The sequence below is a fragment of the Aquarana catesbeiana genome, linkage group LG01 (assembly GCF_042186555.1).
Source record: "Aquarana catesbeiana isolate 2022-GZ linkage group LG01, ASM4218655v1, whole genome shotgun sequence".
Lineage (NCBI taxonomy): Eukaryota > Metazoa > Chordata > Amphibia > Anura > Ranidae > Aquarana > Aquarana catesbeiana.
The window spans coordinates 305,316,646-305,337,797 of NC_133324.1; the positions used below are offsets into that span (position 1 = coordinate 305,316,646).

Below are 21,152 nucleotides of genomic sequence, written 5' to 3' on the forward strand. Positions count from 1 at the left end.
GTAGGAAGATAACAGGAACGGATCTAGCTGAACACTGTGAGCAGGACGCACTGTACTAAATGTAAATAGTCTAGCTGCCTGACCGTGGTACTAATAGGATCAAATAGAACACCAGTAATTTTCTTCAGGTAGCTTTATATACTGTAACCAGACAAGCCTGCCTGTCAGTAGGAAGATAACAGGAACGGATCTAGCTGAACACTGTGAGCAGGACGCACTGCACTAAATGTAAATAGTCTAGAAGATAACAGGAACGGATCTAGCTAAACTGAATACAGTGTATATATATATATATATATGCAACACCTGGGATGCATATATATACACAATACACTGTAAGTGCAGCTAACTGACTGACTGTTCTGCCTAATCTATCTAACTCAAATCAAATGACACTGTCTGTCTCTCTCTCTCTCTCAATGAACGCCGGAACACACACTACACAGGGCCGCCGTGCAGGCGGCCTTATATAGTGTGGGGCGTGTACTAAATCCCCTGAGCCATAATTGGCCAAAGCCTCCTTGGCTTTGGCCAATTATGGCTCTCTGTTCAGGCGGCGCTGTGATTGGCCAAGCATGCGGGTCATAGTGCATGCTTGGCCAATCATCAGCAAGCAATGCACTGCCATGCCGCAGTGAATTATGGTCCGTGACGCGCCACACGAATTTGGCGCGAACGGCCCATATCGTTCGCAATTCGGCGAACGGGCGAACAGCCGATGTTCGAGTCGAACATGGGTTCGACTCGAACACGAAGCTCATCCCTAGTCACCAGTATGGTATTTGTATATTGAAATCATATCCCCTCTCAAGCGTCTCTTCTCCAGAGAGAATAAGTTCAGTGCTCTCAACCTTTCCTCATAAATAATATCCTCCAGACCCTTTATTAGCTTTGTTGCCCTTCTTTGTACTCGCTCCATTTCCAGTACATACTTCCTGAGGACTGGTGCCCAGAACTGGACAGCATACTCTAGGTGCGGCCGGACCAGAGTCTTGTAGAGCGGGAGAATTATCGGTTTATCTCTGGAGTTAATCCCCTTTTTAATGCATGCCAATATTCTGTTTGCTTTGTTAGCAGCAGCTTGGCATTGCATGCCATTGCTGAGCCTATCATCTACTAAGACCCCCAGGTCCTTTTCCATCCTAGATCCCCCCAGAGGTCCCCCCCCAGTGTATAGATTGCATTCATATTTTTGCCACCCAAATGCATTTTTACATTTTTCTACATTGAACCTCATTTGCTATGTAGTTGCGCACCCCATTAATTTGTTCAGATCTTTTTGCAAGGTTTCCACATCCTGCAGAGATGTTATTTCCCTGCTTAGCTTAGAATCATCCGCAAATACAGAGATTGAACTGTTTACCCCATCCTCCAGGTCGTTTATGAACAAATTAAACAGGATTGGTCCCAGCACAGAACCCTGGGGGACCCCACTATCCACCCCTGACCATTCCGAGTACTCCCCATTTATCACAACCCTCTGAACTCGCCCTTGTAGCCAGTTTTCAATCCATGAACTCACCCTATGGTACATACCAACGGACCTTATTTTGTACAGTAAATGTTTATGGGGAACTGTGTCAAATGCTTTTGCAAAATCCAGATACACCACGTCTTTGGGCCTTCCTTTATCTAGATGGTAACTCACCTCCTCATTGAAGGTTAATAGATTGGTTTTGCAAGAACGAATCTTCATGAATCCATGCTGATTACTGCTAATGATACCGTCCTCATTACTAAAATCTTGTATATAGTCCCTTATCATCCCCTCCAAGAGTTTACATACTATTGATGTTAGGCTAACTGGTCTGTAATTCCCAGGGATGTATTTTGGGCCCTTTTTAAATATTGGTGCTACATTGGCTTTTCTCCAATTAGCTGGTACCATTCTAGTCAGTAGACTGTCAGTAAAAGTTAGGAACAATGGTTTGGCAATTACTTGACTGAGTTCCCTAAGTACCCTCGGGTCCAAGCCATCTGTTAAGTTTCTCAAGTCTAATTTTAATTCTGTCCTTTGTTAACCATGGAGGTGCTTCCTGTGATGTGTCATGAGGATAAACACTGCAGTTTTGGTTACTGAAGCCACTCAGTTCCCTCGTGAAGACTGAGGAGAAGAATAAATTCAATACCTTCACCATCTCCCCATCTTTTGTCCTTCCTCATTCTTTATGGGGCCAATATGGTCTGTCCTCCCTTTTTTACTGTTTACATACTTTGGGATTTTTTTTGCTCTCCTCCGCTATGCATCTTTCATGTTCTGTCTTAGCTGTCCTTATTGCACCCTTACATTTCTTGTTGCTTTCCTAATAAAGTCTGAATGTTGAGGATGATCCCTCAACTTTGTATTTTTTGAAGGTCTTCTCCTTTGCTTTTATATGCATTTTTACATTGGAGTTAAGCTATCCAGGACTTTTGTTCGCTCTTTTAAATTTATTACTCAATGGGATGCATTGGCTAATGCCCTTATTTAATATGCTCTTAAAGCAAACTCATCTCTCCTCCGTGTTCTTTGTTCCTAAGATTTTATCCCAGTTTATGCCTTCTAGCAAGGTTTGTAGTTTAGGGAAGTTGGCTCTTTTGAAATTTAGTGTCTCTGCATTCCCCTTATGTTTCCTATTTGCGTGATTTATACTGAAGCCAATTGACCTGTGATCGCTGTTACCTAAATTGCCCCGTATTTCCACATCCGTGATCAGGTCTTTAGTAAATAAACCCCCTAATCTCTCAAATTGCAATGAGAAGATGTGCATATCAGTCTAGCCTCTGCAGCAATATACTAAATCTATATAGTTCAACAAAATGTAATACTGATGTTTTTCGTTTTCTTTATATGATGTAATAGATATGTTATGTTATTTATTTTTTTACAAAGTCAGGCAAATACAGGTTAAATATTTTTTATTGCTTCATCATTTTCCCTAAAAAAACAAGGTTTAAAGCCTTCCAAGCATGCCACCAGTAACGCCAATATTTTCCCCATTGATGTAGGAAGCATCTTCAGAGCATAAAAATGAGGCAATCCCTGCGCACTCCTCTGGTTCTCCAAGCCTGAAAAACAAATGATGAAAACACATAATACAGATAACCAGTTAAAAGTAATCTGTCACAAAAAATACCAGTTTTGAAAATTGTGATTTAGTATAATTTTTGGGCTGTGCACAATTTGCAAAGCACTGACCCCTCTCACTTCACTGTCCTGAAGCTTTGGGGTTCATGAATAGTAAATACTGGGGGGAATGCAATAAAGCATGTATGACACTTTTCTGGTGGTATGGCCTCTTTAAAATGACCTGAGGCAGATTAAATAATCCCTGTAACCAATTTCAGTAGCTTTAGAGACATATGAGGCAGATTCAGGTTGTTCTTAATAGCACTACTATAAAAAGTAGAACTATGACTTCACTAAATTACAAAAAGAATTAGCCTCAGTTTGAAGATGACAGTGATTAAAACCAACTCTAAATTAGAGTACAGAGGTAGAGTGCCTGTCTCTCACAAATGCTGTGTAGCAGAGTAGCATGTTTGCCTCCTAGTGGCCAGTGATGCTGACAGCGGGTGGAACGTGATGGGGAAGCTCAGGTCCTAGTTCTCTGTCAGCTCCCCTCTCTCCTTATGAGTGACAGCTGGCAGTGGGAGGATTCTACAGCCAATAGCAGGCTGTCTATTGATATGGATCCAACTACTGTCTGCTGTCAACCACAAGGGGAGCAGAAGTGATAGAAATCTACTGTTTCCAAATCCTAATCAGGCTCCGCCCACCCATTGACAAACCCCATTGGCCATAGCTGATCTGAGGATGGAGTGTTTCTATGGACACTCCAGCATCAGTGTACCTCCACATGTGGTGCTTGCCCCAAATTTATGTATCTGCTTCCAAAAGGTACATGAATCTGTCTCTTCATGTCATAATGGAATTCCAAAGAGTGTCACAGACACTTTTTATGAATTACTGTGATTGTTTTTTAAATTGTTTTCCAATTTGCTGATATGTCGTCTCCTTTATACACACATAAGAAGTGATGAACAACAAACAATATTGCCAAGGTATTTTATGATTGGTTATTGAGTTTGTTGTTTTAAAACTGTTATGCCCTGTGTAGGCTCCATCACACATTTTCCATAGGAATTTCCGACACACAAAGTTTGAAAGCTTGCCAAGTCATTTCCTCACCTAATTTTCCGGTGGTTATTGGTTATCCTTGGTTACAGAGGCACAACCCCTCTTTTGATTGGCTTTGTGCTGAGGTTCTTTCCTGGTCTCCACAATGCAGCAATACATGTTTTCAGAAGGTAGCTAAGGTCCTGTGCACCTCTTCACTCTCCTCCCTGCCGGAGGAGTACCGCGATTTTAGCGATGTCTTTAACAACGGTCAAGCCCATAGTTTGCCTCCACACCGGTCGTATGATTGCGCAATTGACCTTCAACCTGATGTCATACCCCCTCATGGCTGGCTTTACCATTTGTCAGTCTCGGAGGATAAGGTCATGGAGGAGTATGTTGCAGACGCACTTTCTCGAGGATTCATCCTCTAATCCTCGTCTGCTGCTGGTGCTGGTTTCTTCTTTGTGAAGAAGAGTGGTGAACTGAGACCTTGTATTGATTGTAGGGGTCTCAATCGTTTCACGATCAAGAATGCTTATTCATTTACGTTGGTTATTTGACTGCCTCAAGGGAGCAACTGTTTTCACAAAGCTTGATTTGAGAGGGGCATACAATCTTGTGAGGATTAAGGAGGGCGACGAATGTAAAACTGCATTTAATACCAGAACAGGCCATTTTGAGTACCTGATAATGCCATTTGTCCTTTGCAATGCCCTGGCAGTTCTCCAGGAATTTATCAACGATGTCCTCAGAAATTTGTTGCAGCTATGTGTGGTGGTTTATCTTGACGATAGCCTCATATTTTCCAAGTCCCTAGAGAGCCACCACACAGACATCTGTCGTGTGCTTCAGAAGCTGAGAGAGAACAATCTCTATTGTAAATTGGAGAAGTGCAAGTTCCATCGCGAACAGGTTCAATTCCTGAGTTATGTCATTTCCACTGCTGGTTTTTCGATGGACCTAGAGAAACTTTCTGCAGTCCTACAGTGGCCCAGACCCATGGGTATACGTCCTCTACAACGTTTTCTTGTATTTGCCAATTATTATTGGAAGTTTATTCATAACTTCTCCTCCCTGGTCAAACCCCTGACTGATATGACCAGAAAGGACGGTAACCCACAGAGTTGGTCTCTGGACTCCGTTAAGGCCTTTGAGAGTCTCAAGGCTGCCTTTGTTTCTGATCCTGTGCTGGCACATCCTGATCCTACGTTACCCTTTATCCTTGAGGTTTGATGCTCCTGAGACTGGAGTTGGCACCAACGTCCAACGCCAACGTTGTCTCAACGTCCTACCTCTGAGATCACTATGCATCCGTGTGGCTACTTTTCAAAGAAATTGTCACCTGTGGAATGCAATTATGAGATGGGGACAGAGAGTTGTTAGTGATCATTTTAGCCCTTAAGGAATGGAGGCATCTCCTTGAAGGTACCACTGTTCCGGTTCTCATTCTTATTGACCATAAGAATCTCACATTCTTGTCTGAGGCTTAATGCCTCTCTCCCAGCGCGATGGGCTCTTTTCTTGCCAAGCTTCAATTACATAGTCTCATTCTTACCCGGTACTAAGAATGTAAAGGCTGATGCTTTGTCGCGACAATTTTTCTCCATTGCCAAGTTGGAATCGGTCCCTGTTCCAGTGATTCCTCCTGATCGTATTTTGGCTATGGTTCACACCAGTCTCACTTCTCCTTTGGCTGACAAGATTCTTGCCGCTCAGAGCCATGCTCCTCCTGAGAAACCTTGTGACTGTTGCTTTGTCCCTGAGAGTCTTCATACTGCCGTGCTCCAGACTTACCATTCTCCCAAGGCTGCTGGTTACCCAAGAAAGGATCAACTCTTTTGGGCCATTTCTCAACAATTCTGTTGGCCTAGTCTATGCGCTGAGGTAGCCGCCTTCGTAGCTGCTTGTTCCGTGTGTGCTCAGAGTATCAACCACAGTCTAATGGGGCCGCAGAACGAGCCAACCAGTCCTTGGAGCAGTTTCTATGTTGCTATATTTCTGATCATCATAACAACTGGTCAGACCTCTTACCTTGGGCGGAGTTTTGCTCAAAATAGTGCCTTGAATTCTGTTTCTTGATTGTCCCTGTTTATGACGAACTATGGTTTTCAACCTTCCATGTTGCCTGACTCATTTGTTCCGCAGAGCATTCCTGCGTTAGAGGAGCATCTCCTTGGTCTTCGTACCACTTGGGCACAAGTCCAGGAGGCTTTGCGACATGCCAATGATAGGTACAGGCTCCATGCTGACCGCAGACGCCTGCATAAGCCTTCCTACCAGGTTGGGGACAGGGTCTGGCTGTCAGCTCGCAACCTCTGACTCAGTGTTCCCTCACTAAAGTTGGCACCTCAGTTTATTGAGCCTTTCCGTATTCTCCACAGGATTAACCCAGTGGCTTATGCATTAGACCTTTCTTCTAATATGCGTATCTCAAATGCATTCCATGTCTCCTTATTAAAACCTTTGGTCTGCAACTACCTTACCACCTCTGTGCCACGTCCTCACCCAGTACAGGTTGAGAACCATGAGGAGTATTAATTACAGTTCATTGTTGACTCCCATAGGTTCCGTGGGCTCATCCAGTACCTGGTGCATTGGAAAGGGTATGGTCCAGAGGAATGCTCTTGGGTCTCATCCTCGGACGTACATGCCCCTGTCCTCCTCCGTGCTTTTCATAGACATTTTGCCCTCAAACCTAGTGGTCCCCAGAGGGGGAAGGGTCATTGAGGAGGGGGTACTGTCAGGGCTGGGCTCAGCCCTTCCTTCTCAGAGCTCAGCTTTCAGTTAATTGCCAGCTCCAATCTTTTTCCACAGTGACTCAACTGATGATGATATCCTGCTCATCAGTCCTGCTGGTTACTTAAGCTGTTCAGTTCAGATCTTCTCTGCCTTAGCCTTGGTCAACATATCAGAGACTCTCTCCTGTGTACCTGTTAAAGACTTGCTTGGCTGACGTCCCTTCTGGTTCCTGATCCTGCTTGCTGTTCCACTATGCTGATTCTCCTGTTTCCTGATTTCCTGGCTTGTCCTGAAGTAGGCTGATCCCTGGCTCCCTGACGTCCTGGCTTTTTTTTACTATCCATTCCGGTTACCGAACCCTGGCTATGTTTTGACTATGTTTGCTGTTTACCTTTTACTATTATTATTAATATTAAACAAGTGTGATTTTTACTGCACTTCTGTCTCGGTCTGATTCATGGTTTCTGACAGTAGGCTTGCAGTTGTGCCATATTCTTTCCATTTTCAGATGCTCCGAGAGATGTTCAAAGCTTGAGATATTTTTTTTATAATCTAACCTTGCTTTAAACTTCTCAACAACTTTATCCCTGACCTGCCTGGTGTGTTCCTTGGCCTTCATGATGCTGTTTGTTCACTAAGGTTCTCTAACAAACCTATGAGGGCTTCACAGAACAGCTGTATTTATACTGAAATTAATTTACATGCAGGAAGACTCTATTTACTAATTAGGTGACTTCTGAAGGCAATTGGTTCCACTAGATTTTAGTTAGGGGTATCAGAGTAAAGGGGTCTGAATACAAATGCACGCCACACTTTTCACATATTTATTTGTAAAAAAAAATTGAAAACCATTTATCATTGTCCTTCCACTTAACAATTATGTGCCACTTTGTGTTGATCAATCACATAAAATCCCAATAAAATACATTTACGTTTTTGGTTGTAACGTGACAAAATGTGGAAAATTTCAAGGAGTATGAATACTTTTTCAAGGCACTGTACATGTGAGAAGTTTCAGAATAGGCCTGGGGCTGAAGTGGTTAAAGTATAAAAGTAACATGTTTGTAATAATTGTATGATTTGAGTTTTAGTGAGTGTTATGGATTTAAATTACTATTATTAGAGAGAATTTAAAAACACTATGTAATGCTGGCAGGGAACATTGACAATGATGAGATTTCCTCAGCAAAGGTATCCTGAAATACTGAAAGAATCACAATCTGCATGTAAAGTACATTAAAGTTAAGTTGGCCATCCTGTGTTTGCTTTAATTATTCAATTAAATGGAGGAAAATCATCTCTCTGACGCTGAATGGCTTACATATGCTAAAAAGGATAATATTTCATGGTGAGGGCAAACTTTTGTCCCTATTAAATTATCCCTCAACTATGGCAAGAGGCAAAATTATACAGACTAAAGGAACATATAGCTAATATTGGGCTTGGGTTCCCTGGACATAGCTTTTTGAAGCATGATGCACGCTGTACAGAAAGGGTATCCAGGGAAACTAATAGATGGCAAGATTCAGAAAATGCTTACCAAACCTAGAGAACACTATTTGGTTAATAACACACAAAGAGTGAGTGATGAGAACAAACAATGTTTTTTTATTTCTGACTTTAATTGTGAGTATAAGGAGGTGGAAATTTTATTTTCCAAGAATTGGCACATCTTAATGATGGACAGGGCTTTGAAAATGTTGCTCCCTGTGAAACCATCCTTCATTTACAGAAAAGCACCTAATTTTGGACACAATATTGTACAAAAAATGATTAATCTTCCATTGAAACTCACATTCTGGCCAGAAAGAAAAGGTTTTTTAGCCTGTCGAAAATGTAAGGCTTGTCGTCACAAAGGAAACAATATGAGAAGACGTACTACATTTATGTCTAATAACATCGTTCGTAAATATGAGATTAAAGATCTCATCACGTGTGACATCACGCACATTGTGTATGCATTGGTCTGCCCTTGCGGACTAATGTATACAGGACGTACTAAAAGAAGTTTAAAAGTGAGGATTGGTGAACATGTGCCTAACATCATTAAGGGATATAAATATCACAGTGTATCAGAAACTATAGATGCTTCCATGGGGGGATCCTTCTTCACTCCAGTTTTGGGGGGTGGAGAGTAGGGATGGGCCAAACACCCCCCGGTTCGGTTCGCACCAGAACATGCGAACAGGCAAAAAATTAGTTCGAACACCGAAAACATGAAAAATCAAAAGTGCTCATTTTAAAGGCTTATATGCATGGTATTGTCTTAAAAAGTGTTTGGGGACCCGGGTCCTGCCCCAGGGGACACGTATCAATGCAAAAAAAAGTTTTAAAAACAGACTTTTTTTGGGAGCAGTGATTTTAATAATGCTGAAAGTGAAACAATAAAAGTGTAATATTCCTTTAAATTTCGTACCTGGGGGGTGTCTATAGTATTCCTGTAAAGTGGCGCATGTTTCCCATGTTTACAACATTGCGAGAGCAAATAATAAAGGAAAAATAGTCATTTAAAAATACTCATGGCTATAATGAATTGTCGGTCATGATTCCCGGCAATACACATAAAAGTTCATTGATAAAAAAGGCATGGGATTCCCCCACAGGGGAACCCCGAACCAAAATTAAAAAAAAAAATGCATGGGGTCCCCCCAAATTCTATACCAGGCCCTTCAGGTCTGGTATGGATATTAAGGAGAACCCTGTGCCAAAATGTAAAAAAAAAATGGCGTGGGGGTCCCCCTCAAAATCCAGACCCTTATCTGGGCACGCAACGTGGCAGGCTGCAGGAAAAGAGGGGGGATGAGAGAGCGTCCCCCCTCCTGAACCGTACCAGGCCACATGCCCTCAACATTGGGGGGTGCTTTAGGGTAGCCCTCCAAAGCACCTTGTTTGTTGATGGGGAGAAGGGCCTCATCCCCACAACCCTTGCCCAGTGGTTGTGGGGGTCTGTGGGTGAGGGGCTTATCAGAATCTGGAAGCCCCCTTTAACAAGGGGACCCCTAGATCCCGGCCCCCCCTGTGTGAAATGGTAACAGGGTACAAATGTACCCCTACCATTTCACAAAAAATTTGTTAAAATGGTAAAAAAACCCCACAATACACACCTTGGGACAAGTTCTTAATTTAAAAAAACTGTCCCACGGAGTCTTCTTCTTCTTCTTCTCGCGCTCCGACGGACCGAAAAAGAAATTTAAAAAAGCCACACGTTGCCTAAGATCTGCCTCAATGGGAGGCACCTGCCATAATGACCGGCTGCTCTCAGGTGACAGCTCTTTTATACCTGAGGGTGGGGCCACACTATGATGTCACCGGGTGACCCCGCCCCCTCTGAACACTGGGACATCCCTATGGCTTTCCTGTAGCATCAGAGTGGGACGGGCCACCCGGTCTGCCCCCCTCTGATGCACAGGGACATCCCTATACCTTCCCCGTAGCGTCAGAGGGGGAGGGACCACCCAGTTACGTAACCAAGTGACCCGGCCCCCTCTGATGCTACGGGGAAGCCATAGGGATGTCCCTGTGTGTCATAGGGGGCGGGGTCACCTGGTGACGTCATCGTGTGGCCCTGCCTCAGTCATAAAAGAGCTGTCACCTGAGAGCAGCCGGTCATTACGGTGGGTGCCTCCAAGCACGAGAAGAAGAAGAAGACACCGTGGGACAGTTTTATTTTTTTATTTTTTTAATAAAGTACTTGTCCCAAGGTGTGAATTGTGTTTTTTTTTTACCATTTTCACACATTTTTTGTGAAATGGTAGGGGTACATACCATTTCACACAGGGGGGGGTCTGGGGGTCCCCTTGTTAAAGGGGGCTTTCAGATTCCAATAAGCCCCCCACCCGCAGACCCCCACAACTACCGGGCAAGTGTTGTGGGGATGAGGACCTTCTCCCCATCAACATGGAGCACCCTCCCAATGTTGAGGGCATGTGGCCTGGAACGGTTCAGGGGGGGTGCTCTCTCGTCCCCCCCTCTGCCAGGTTGCATGCTTGGATAAGGGTCCGGTATGGATTTTTGGGGGGACCCCACGCCATTTTTTAAAAAAATGTTGGCGTGGGGTTCCCCTTAAAATCCATACCAGACCTGAAGGGTCTGGTATGGATTTTGAGGGGGACCCCCACGCCATTTTTTTTTACATTTTGGCACGGGGTTCCCCTTAATATCCATACCAGAGCTGAAGGACCTGGTATGGAATTTGGGGGGACCCCCACGCAATTTTTTTTTTAATTTTGTGTCGGGGTTCCGCTGTGGGGGATTCCTATGCCGTTTTTATCAATGAATTTTTATGTGTATTGCCGGGAGTCGGGACCAACAATTCATTATAGCCGTATAGAGTGTTTTTAAATTACTTTTTTTCCTTTAGAAATGTCATTTTGCTCTGGGACTGTTGTAAACACGGGAAACATGCTCCACTTTACAGGCATACTATAGACACCCCCCCCCAGGTATGAAATTTAAAGGAATTTAAAGGAATATTACACTTTTATTGTTTCACTTTAAGCATTATTAAAATCACTGCTCCTGAAAAAACGTCCGTTTTTAAAACTTTTTTTTGCATTGATACATGTCCCCTGGGGCAGAACCCAGGTCCCCAAACACTTTTTATGACAATACCATGCATATAAGCCTTTAAAATTAGCACTTTTGATTTCTTCCATAGACTTTTAAAGGGTGTTCTTTCGAATTTGCTGCGAACACCCCAAATTGTTCGCTATTCAGCGAACAGGCGAATACCGATATTCGAGTCCAACTTACTTTCGACTCGAACATTGGGACCATCCCTAGTGGAGAGAGTTCTCCCTGCATAGAGGGGTTCAAACAGGGTTAGGGAACTCTCTAAGAAAGAAAGTTGCTGTGCCATGCAGCTATCCCCTGTGATCAAGTTGGAAGTAATAAAACATGTTAGGGGCGTGGCTACACGGCAACTGAATCTTGACGCTGAGAGTGTTATCTGTGAGTGCGAGCGAGGAGGGGTTGGAGACGCAGGACACAGGCACCTGGCATGTAACTAACATATACCAAAGGCGATTTTTTTTTATTTGTGATGCGCATTACTTTTTCATTAAAATTGTTACCCAAGAGGTTTTTACACTATTGAAGGCTTTGTGTTGACTTTATCTCTATATTTAGAGAGAGCTGTCATCCATTTGAATCTGAGGAGATCAGAGTGGAGATTGGGCTGATAATCTGCATAAAGCTTAAAGTGATTTAATCACACATGCGAATGAAATCTACAATCTGGTCAGCCTCATTCTATAGGGGTGTGGAATGGCACTTTGGTGAAGGATCTACAGTGTTCAAAATTTTCCACTTTATGAATAGTGGCACTATAATTGATTCTTTTTTGATATTTGAATTAATTAATTTATGATGGACAATTACCGGTATTTTTGAATTTATTATGGACACTTTTGATATTTTTTATTGTTCTTTTGTGCTACTGTGATTGTGTAGATTTACACTACATTGTTTTTCACCATTTTTTTAATATAGTTAATTTTATTGGGATGTAATTTTTAAATTATACATAAGATGGCACTATATTAGACAAGTGAGTATAAAAGTTTCTAATTAGTTTGCTTTCTGGTAGCTGGAGGGTGGCTGGTTACCTGGAGGGTAACCCCCTCCACCTCCGGTATCCGGAAAAAAATTAGTTTTTCTATTTTAATATATGTTCTGTTTTCCTTGGTCCTGGCTTGTTCAGCTTCTGGGTGTTGGAGCACATCAGTTGTTATCACTGATGCCTCTTCCTTTTCTGGTGTGCGGAATGCAGGCCAATATCCGGTTTCTCTGGTATTTATAGCATGCTGCCGTCCTTTTATCACACCCCTGATGATGGCAGCTTGTGATGAAAAGCGTTCGGTGGGACTTGTGACGTATAACGTCAGCATGCTGGACGCCGCTGCCAACTTGTTGGTTTGATACTAGCACTTTTTTCATCTGTTGTACATGTTAGTGTGTTACTAAATAAAGTATGTATTTTTAAATAATTTGCTACACTATGGGAGCTTTTCTGCTTATGATTCCATGAGGAATAGTCTGATACACTTGTGTTAGTATTCCCCACAGATTTGTTGTGAGGATGGTATGTAGAGCCCATGGTGATTCAGTTTAAAGGCACAGCTTTCCTGAATCCTGTCCATAATCACTGGAATCTGAGATGTCAGCAAGTTTAATTGTCACAATCGGGGGTCAGACTCAAAGGCCAGTTGCTATGCAGTAGCTGGACTACCACCGACCAGCAGGATAGGTACATTGGCTGTCACCCTGGTGGATTGCATGGGCTCACCTGAAGTGCGGAGTCTAAGTACTAACCAGTGTTCACCAGAGGTCCTTATGGTGGAGATGGATTTTGCTGCATGTTATTACCAGGATGCGGTCCTCAGGATTGCCCCACCAGGAGGTGAGCAAGCCGGAGTCCAGTAATGAATATAGCAGTAAGGATCAAACAGAAGTGTAGTCAGTAAACAAGCCAAGGGTCGATAACAAGTAGTGGAAAATATGGATGGCAGTAGGGAAGACAAGAGTGAGATACTGGCTGAAGAGAGCACACTAATCTAGCAAACAGGAAGTGCAAAGACAGTGCTTAAATCAGGAAGTTCATAGGAGGAGCAAAGAGTTCAAGGTTCAAGACAAACAAAGTTTAAGTCAGGATCATCCAAGGAATTGTTCACAGAACTGTCTAGCATTCCAGGTGGCTAGACATTGCCTGACACAGCAGAGATCCTGGGTTTAAATCCAGTCCCAAATTAATGGTGGAGTGGATGGAAATCAACTATAAGTCACTTTGTGACCACTCTATAATTTGAGGGTCTACCTTGTCTGGTAAGCTGCTTGGTTTTATCACGGTGGTGCTGAGTGCATTCACTTTCACGCTGAAGCTGGTGTTAGGACTTCTTTTCTATTAGACATTATTTAGTTATTATATAAAAAATATACATACCTGTGAACCCCAAGAGGAATCAGTTTTGACTTTAATTCTGGAGTCTTTAGTATCTGTAAATGTTAAGCAGCTGTTTAGCAAAAGTAATCTTTTCGCATGTTGCTTGTATAAGAGGTAACTATCATTAGATATCATTAACCACTTAAGGACCAGGCCCTTTTCTGACATTTGTTTTTTACAAATCGAAATCAGTATTTTTTGCTAGAAAGTTACTTAGAACTCTCAAACATTATATACAGTAGCTCACAAAAGTGAGTACATCCCTCACATTTTTGTAAATATTTTATTATATCTTTTCATGTGACAACACTGAAGAAATGACACTTTGTCACAATGTAAAGTACTAAGAGTACAGCTTGTATAACAGGGTAAATTTTCTGTCCCCTCAAAATAACTCAACATACAGTGGGAACGGAAAGTATTCAGACCCCCTTAAATTTTTCACTCTTTGTTATATTGCAGCCATTTGCTAAAATCATTTAAGTTCATTTTTTTCCTCATTAATGTACACACAGCACCCCATATTGACAGAAAAACACAGAATTGTTGACACTTTTGCAGATTTATTAAAAAAAGAAAAACTGAAATATTACATGGTCTTAAGTATTCAGACCCTTTGCTCGGTATTTAGTAGAAGCCCCTTTTGATCTAATACAGCCATGAGTCTTTTTGGGAAAGATGCAACAAGTTTTTCACACCTGGATTTGGGGATCCTCTGCCATTCCTCCTTGCAGATCCTCTCCAGTCCTGTCAGGTTGGATGGTAAACGTTGGTGGACAGCCATTTTTAGGTCTCTCCAGAGATGCTCAATTGGGTTTAAGTCAGGGTTCTGGCTGGGCCATTCAAGAACAGTCACGGAGTTGTTGTGAAGCCACTCCTTCATTATTTTAGCTGTGTGCTTAGGGTCATTGTCTTGTTGGAAGGTAAACCTTCGGCCCAGTCTGAGGTCCTGAGCACTCTGGAGAAGGTTTTCGTCCAGGATATCCCTGTACTTGGCCGCATTCATCTTTCCCTTGATTGCAACCAATCGTCCTGTCCCTGCAGCTGAAAAACACCCCCACAGCATGATGCTGCCACCACCATGCTTCACTGTTGGGACTGTATTGGACAGGTGATGAGCAGTGCCTGGTTTTCTCCACACATACCGCTTAGAATTAAGGCCAAAAAGTTCTATCTTGGTCTCATCAGACCAGAGAATCTTATTTCTCACCATCTTGGAGTCCTTCAGGTGTTTTTTAGCAAACTCCATGTGGGCTTTCATGTGTCTTGCACTGAGGAGAGGCTTCCGTTGGGCCACTCTGCCATAAAGCCCTGATTGGTGGAGGGCTGCAGTGATGGTTGACTTTCTACAACTTTCTCCCATCTCCCGACTGCATCTCCGGAGCTCATCCACAGTGATCTTTGAGTTCTTCTTTACCTCTCTCATCGAGGCTCTTCTCCCCGATAGCTCAGTTTGGCCGGATGGCATGCTCTAGGAAGGCTTCTGGTCATTCCAAACGTCTTCCATTTTAGGATTATGGAGACCACTGTGCTCTTAGGAACCTTAAGTGCAGCAGAAATGTTTTTGTAACCTTGGCCAGATCTGTGCCTTGCCACAATTCTGTCTCTGAGCTCTTCAGGCAGTTCCTTTGACCTCATGATTCTCATTTGCTCTGACATGCACTGTGAGCTGTAAAGTCTTATATAGACAGGTGTGTGGCTTTCCTAATCAAGTCCAATCAGTGTAATCAAATTCAAATGAAGGTGTAGAACCATCTCAAGGATGATCAGAAGAAATGGACAGCACCTGAGTTAAATATACCGCAGCAAAGGGTCTGAATACTTAGGACCATGTGATATTTCAGTTTTTATTTTTTAATAAATCTGCAAAAATGTCAACAATTCTGTGTTTTTTTTCTGTCAATATGGGGTGCTGTGTGTACATTAATGAGGAAAATAATGAACTTAAATGATTTTAGCAAATGGCTGCAATATAACAAAGAGTGAAAAATTTAAGGGGGTCTGAATACTTTCCGTCCCCACTGTACAACCATTAATGAAGCGAGAAAATTTGAGAGAATGGGACTTTAAAGGTACATCATACACAAAACACAAAATGGTAATATAAAAATATAAATAGTTTATTAGAAAAAGGCAAGATAAATGTAAGGACTGCAGTTACAATCATAGTCCTGGGTATACACACATATCCTAACCCTGACCACTGAGAGAACTGAAGTCAAATATGCACAACCTTCAGTGTGTAAAAGGAGAAAACACACAAATTAATACATTACAATACAAAAGGTTAACACAATATAACACTGCACCTGTGTGACTCCACAGCATCCTCCAAGCAAAGGAAACCCCCCACAACCCAAAGGAGAGAAGAAAAAAAACCCCAAGCCCTGCCCCAACGCACTCAAAACCCCTCCCCCACACACATAAACACCCCAAAAGATGTCCAAACTCCATACCTCAATGATGAGTCTTGGAGTGAGCACAATTGGGAGAGTCCCAAAAAAGCCCCAAAGACCTGCATCCAAGGACCAGTCCAAAAATTGTCAGATCTCCTGTAGGGAGGGATGTGATTTTTATGGTTTAGACCATCAGATGAGAGTGCAGCAATATCTGCAATATATGTTATACATCAAAGTAAAAGTGCATCATTCTGAGGATGGAGAGAGCACAAGTCCATAAAAAGCTCATAAATGAACTGTATTCACCACAATCCTGTTGCTTTATTAATAAAGTAATGTCTATGCTGGGAGCTCATGCAAACGGGAAAGCTGAGGAGGATATTGACATATCCTCTATATATAAAACAAACACACCCATCTAAGAAATCTAGAGAGACATGTAAACACCTGTCAAATACTTTGTAATAAGAGAAAGTCTCAAACCTATCCTCATACTTTCAAAATAAGCTTCTCACCTCAGTGTGTCTTACTATAGGACTGCTCCAGTCTCCCCTAGACGCCAAGAAGGTCCATAGGAGTAGCATAGGAGTAGCAAAAAGCCACAAAGCCACAAAGCCACACTCACAGAGGGGGAAAGATGGCTAGGATCGATCTATATAACAGAGAAAGTATATATGCAGGGCATCATCATTCAAAGTCCATCAAGAGTCCCATATAAAATTGCAGCCAGCCTTACTTCAAGTCGAATAAGTACCTGAAGTTCCATCCGTGTAATTCATGAGCTCCCAGGTGGTTCAAACGTATCTGCATCATGTGGGGTTTAAATATCCCTCCCCATGGCGCCAAAATACAGCGTGTGACATCATGCCGCAATGACGCCCCGCGGACGCAAAGAGGGAGGTCCACGCACCATGGACTGACGCCCGGAAGCCGGAAATGATGACAGTATCCCATATACAGTCTGATACGGCCAGTTCAGGCCATGCAGACAGTGCCAGAAAGCAAACCTAATCTGCAGTCTGAAAAGAATGTAAAGCGTTGCCAGAAAGCCGTGGAAGACGGGCCTGCAACGGGACAGCATCACCCATAGGGGCAGATTGCTAGTCCTAGTGCACACCCTTGGGCGTCCGTACGGGAATCTAATGACAAGAACCAGAATGGGTGCAGGTGAAGCAGATGTAAAATTGGGGAAAAATACATATATGTGTGTGGTGGAAAATAAAAAATAAAATAAAAAGAAATAAAATTATTAAATTATTTAAAAAATGATTGTAACTGCAGTCCTTACTTTTATCTTGCCTTTTTCTAATAAATGATTTATATTTTTATATTACCATTTTGTGTTTTGTATATGATGTACCTTTAAAGTCCCATTCTCTCAAATTTTCTCGCTTCACTATCTACAGGGATGTTGGTACTTTCTTATACTGTGTTCTCTCTTTGGTGCTGACCTTTCCCCCACCTCTTGAATATACAACCATTAATGTCTAAACCACTGGCAACAAAAGTGAATACACCCACAAGTGAAAATGTCCAAATTGGACCCAATTAGCCATTTTCCCTCCCCGGTGTCATATGGCTCATTAGTGTTACAAGGTCTCAGGTGTGAATGTGACCATACCACGGTTTAACAGAACAGGTTCTACTTAGAACAGGCCTCGCCATGGTCGGCCAAAGAAGTTGAGTGCATGTGCCCAGCGTCACATCCAGATGTCTTTGGGAAATACGAAAGAAAGCTTCTTCTAAATATGATGCACAAGAAAGCCCACAAACAGTTTGCTGAAGGCAAACAGACTAAGGAAGGACATGGATTACTGGAACCATGTCCTGTGGTCTGATGAGATCAAGATAAACTTATTTTTGTTCAGATGGTTTCAAGCGTATGTGGCGGCAACGAGGTGAGGGGTACTAGGACAATTGTGTCTTGCCTACAGTCAAGCATGGTGGTGGGAGTGTCATGGTCTGGGGCTGCATGAATATTACCGGCACTGGGGAGCTACAGTTCATTGAGGGAACTATGAATGCCAACATGTACTGTGACATACTGGAGCAGAGCATGATCCCCTCCCTTTGGAGACTGGGCCACAGGGCAGTATTCCAAAACAACCCCAAACACACCTCTAAGATGACCAATGCCTTGCTAAAGAAGCTGAGGGTAAAAATGATGGACTAGCCAAGCATGTCTCCAGACCTAAACCCTATTGAGCATCTGTGAGGCATCCTCAAATGGGAAGTGGAGGAGCGCAAGGTCTCTAGCATCCACCAGCTCGGTGATGTCTTCATTGAGGAGTGGAAGAGGACTCCAGTGGCAATCTTTTGAAGCTCTAGTGAACTCCATGCCCAAGAGGGTTAAGGCAGTGCTGGAAAATAATGGTGGCCACACAAAATATTGACACTTTGTGCCCAATTTGGACATTTTTACTCAATTTTGTTGCCAGCGGTTTAAGCATTAATGGCTGTTTGTTGAGTTTTTTTGAGTGGACAGCAAATTTACACTGTACACTCACTACTTTACATTGTAGCAAAGTATCATTTCTTCAGTGTTGTCACATGAAAAGATATAATAAAGTATTCACAAAAATGTGAGGGGTGTACTCACTTTTGTGAGATACTGTATATGGTTTTTGTGCAGTGGCTTTTCAAACGCAATTTTTTGGGAGAAAATACACTTTAATGAATTTAAAAAAAATATATATATATATATATATACCCAATTTTTTTTGTATAGTATGAAAGATGACATTACGCAGAGTAAATAGATACCTAACGTATCATGATTTAAAATTGCACTTGCTCGGGGGGCGTGGCTAATCGCCGAGAAGTATGGAAGCCTAAACCCACAGCTCCAGCGCCGAACGGAGAAATGATCAGTGTGACGAACGCGGGTGTCAGATCCCTGCCCTCCTCGCTAACTCGCGACAAAGGACCGGCCAACCTCACACCACGCTGTCACTTACGTAACAATGCCACTCTCAGCTGCGCCCAGCACAAAGATTTTCCAGCTTGCGGGACCACAATCTAGGTGCGAGCAGCCTGAGAGTGATTGTCACTGGGCTAATTACACAATTAACCCTTTAACTGCCACCACCCCCGTTTAAAAGACCGAGCCGGGGGAGACTCGTAATTTTGCAATACCAATTATAATTTTAGAATAAGCGTCTGCCACACACACTGCCACCACAGACAGGTCTGCTCAGAGTCTTACTCTACAACAGTAGCGCCCTTCAAGAGGCAGGTTCGTTTATAGCTTGCATTAAGAGCTTTAGAGACAAGGTTAACACTTTTCAACATAAGGGTTTATTATGAAAAGGTCAAAGTTGGTGCAAATAAAATATTTACAGAAAAAAGATGTTTCAAAAAGATAAAGACAATATACGGCCACAAAGCAATAAGGTAGAATTGGGAAGGAATAATACTTGCAATTAATGTCCGAGGGTTGCTCAGAGTTCGATCGATGAGCTAGGTAATCGGTTCTCGACTTGGCAGATGTTTCTTCTTGGATGGTAAAAGGAGAACTGCCCATTGTCTTGGCATCTCCTCTTTTCTGTCAAATCAAAGGGGGTGTTGACAGCGACCAGTAACCAATCATCTGGTCATCCTGTTTTAGGGGTTGGTTGCTGGGAGGTGTCTACACTCATGACCACGTCCCAGGTAGATTTTTTAATACATATTCATATATCTGCATCTATAGGGTTTACAGACTCCAAATATCCATATTATTATTCAACTTGAGATTTCCTTCAAAACAAGTCTAAACATGCCATATCTATAACGTATAGCCTGCTTTGGAGGAATAAGTGGTCCCAGGGGTTTCCCATATGACCTGACATAGGGGCGTCTGGACTTGAAACGTTCCATATTATCTGAGGAAGCTAAATATGTCCAGATTATGGCTGTGCTATTACTAAGTCAGAAGTTATGAAACATGCTGAAATTTCATACTTATTCTACTGAGGTGTATTCAGACAAATTTACAACCGAGGCCTGTTAGGTCTCTGAATGGGGAGGGTGACAGTTTTACGACAGGCCTGAACACTGCCCTTACAACAAATGTTTTCTACTGACCTAACCTGGTTCTGTTTTCTCTGTTGAGATAACCTTTTCTGTTGAACTTAAAAAGCTTTGAATTCCTAAGGTGGGGAAGGAGGGAGTTCAGAGTTCTCTGTGAGGTTACATGGTTAGCCAAACTGTCATGGCTACTTCCACACAAGATGGCAGCTAGCTACAGCTTTTCATGTCCCGTACTAAATATCGTTACAATCAGCAGCACCACTAACCCACTAACCAAAGATGACATCCACGGACCCCACACACTGGGTCACCAACCCGGATCATCCGGCAAACGAAAAGAATACCGGCAACCGAAGAAATTAACAGGTTTCTTCACAGTGCCGCCCGGAGGCCAAATCCAAGATGGCGCCCGCGGCTCCTCACAGCACAGTGTCGCCGCTTATACTGACCTCCCTGATGCAGAATTATCCGAAATATCCCCATCAGATGAATCTCCAAACTCCCCTTCAACACCACAACTGTCCTCTGTCAGCAACAGCCCTGCTAAGGCATGGATGTGCCTGGATTCTGGCACACAGCCTCATGAGGTAAGCCCTGCTTTGGAAACTCTCATTACACAGCAGGTCCAGCCACCCCCCATAGCAGTGTTTCCCACTTCTAATCAACCAGTCCTAGATACCTATCAGGAACCATGAATCAGACCGAGCCAGAAGTATAGTTAAATCACACTTGTTTAATAATAATAATAATAGCAATAATAAGGTAAGCAGAGTAAGCGTAGTCAAAACAAGCCAGAGTTCAGTAACTGGATCAGGTAGTCAGCCAAGCAAATGTTAGAGAGCCAGATATAAACATAGTAGTACAGCAAGTAGGATCAGGAGCCAGAAGGAATGTCAGCCAAGCAAGTCTTCAACAGGAGCGCAGGAGAAAGTCTCTGTGATGATGACAAAAGGCGAAGGCA

General features: G+C 42.8%; 1 protein-coding gene across 1 annotated transcript in view; it reads right to left on the reverse strand.

Annotated features, from left to right (window-relative positions):
• Positions 1 to 2,925: 2,925 nt before the first annotated feature.
• LOC141143765 (dehydrogenase/reductase SDR family member 4-like) overlaps positions 2,926 to 21,152 on the reverse strand; it is a 110,670-nt gene continuing 92,443 nt past the window's right edge. The window contains exons 8-9 of the mRNA XM_073629353.1: positions 13,782 to 13,834; positions 2,926 to 3,048 (exon numbers count right to left, since the gene is read on the reverse strand). Coding sequence (XP_073485454.1) covers positions 2,934 to 3,048; positions 13,782 to 13,834 — 168 coding nt within the window. The 3' untranslated portion in view covers positions 2,926 to 2,933. The remainder of the gene's footprint in view (positions 3,049 to 13,781; positions 13,835 to 21,152) is intronic.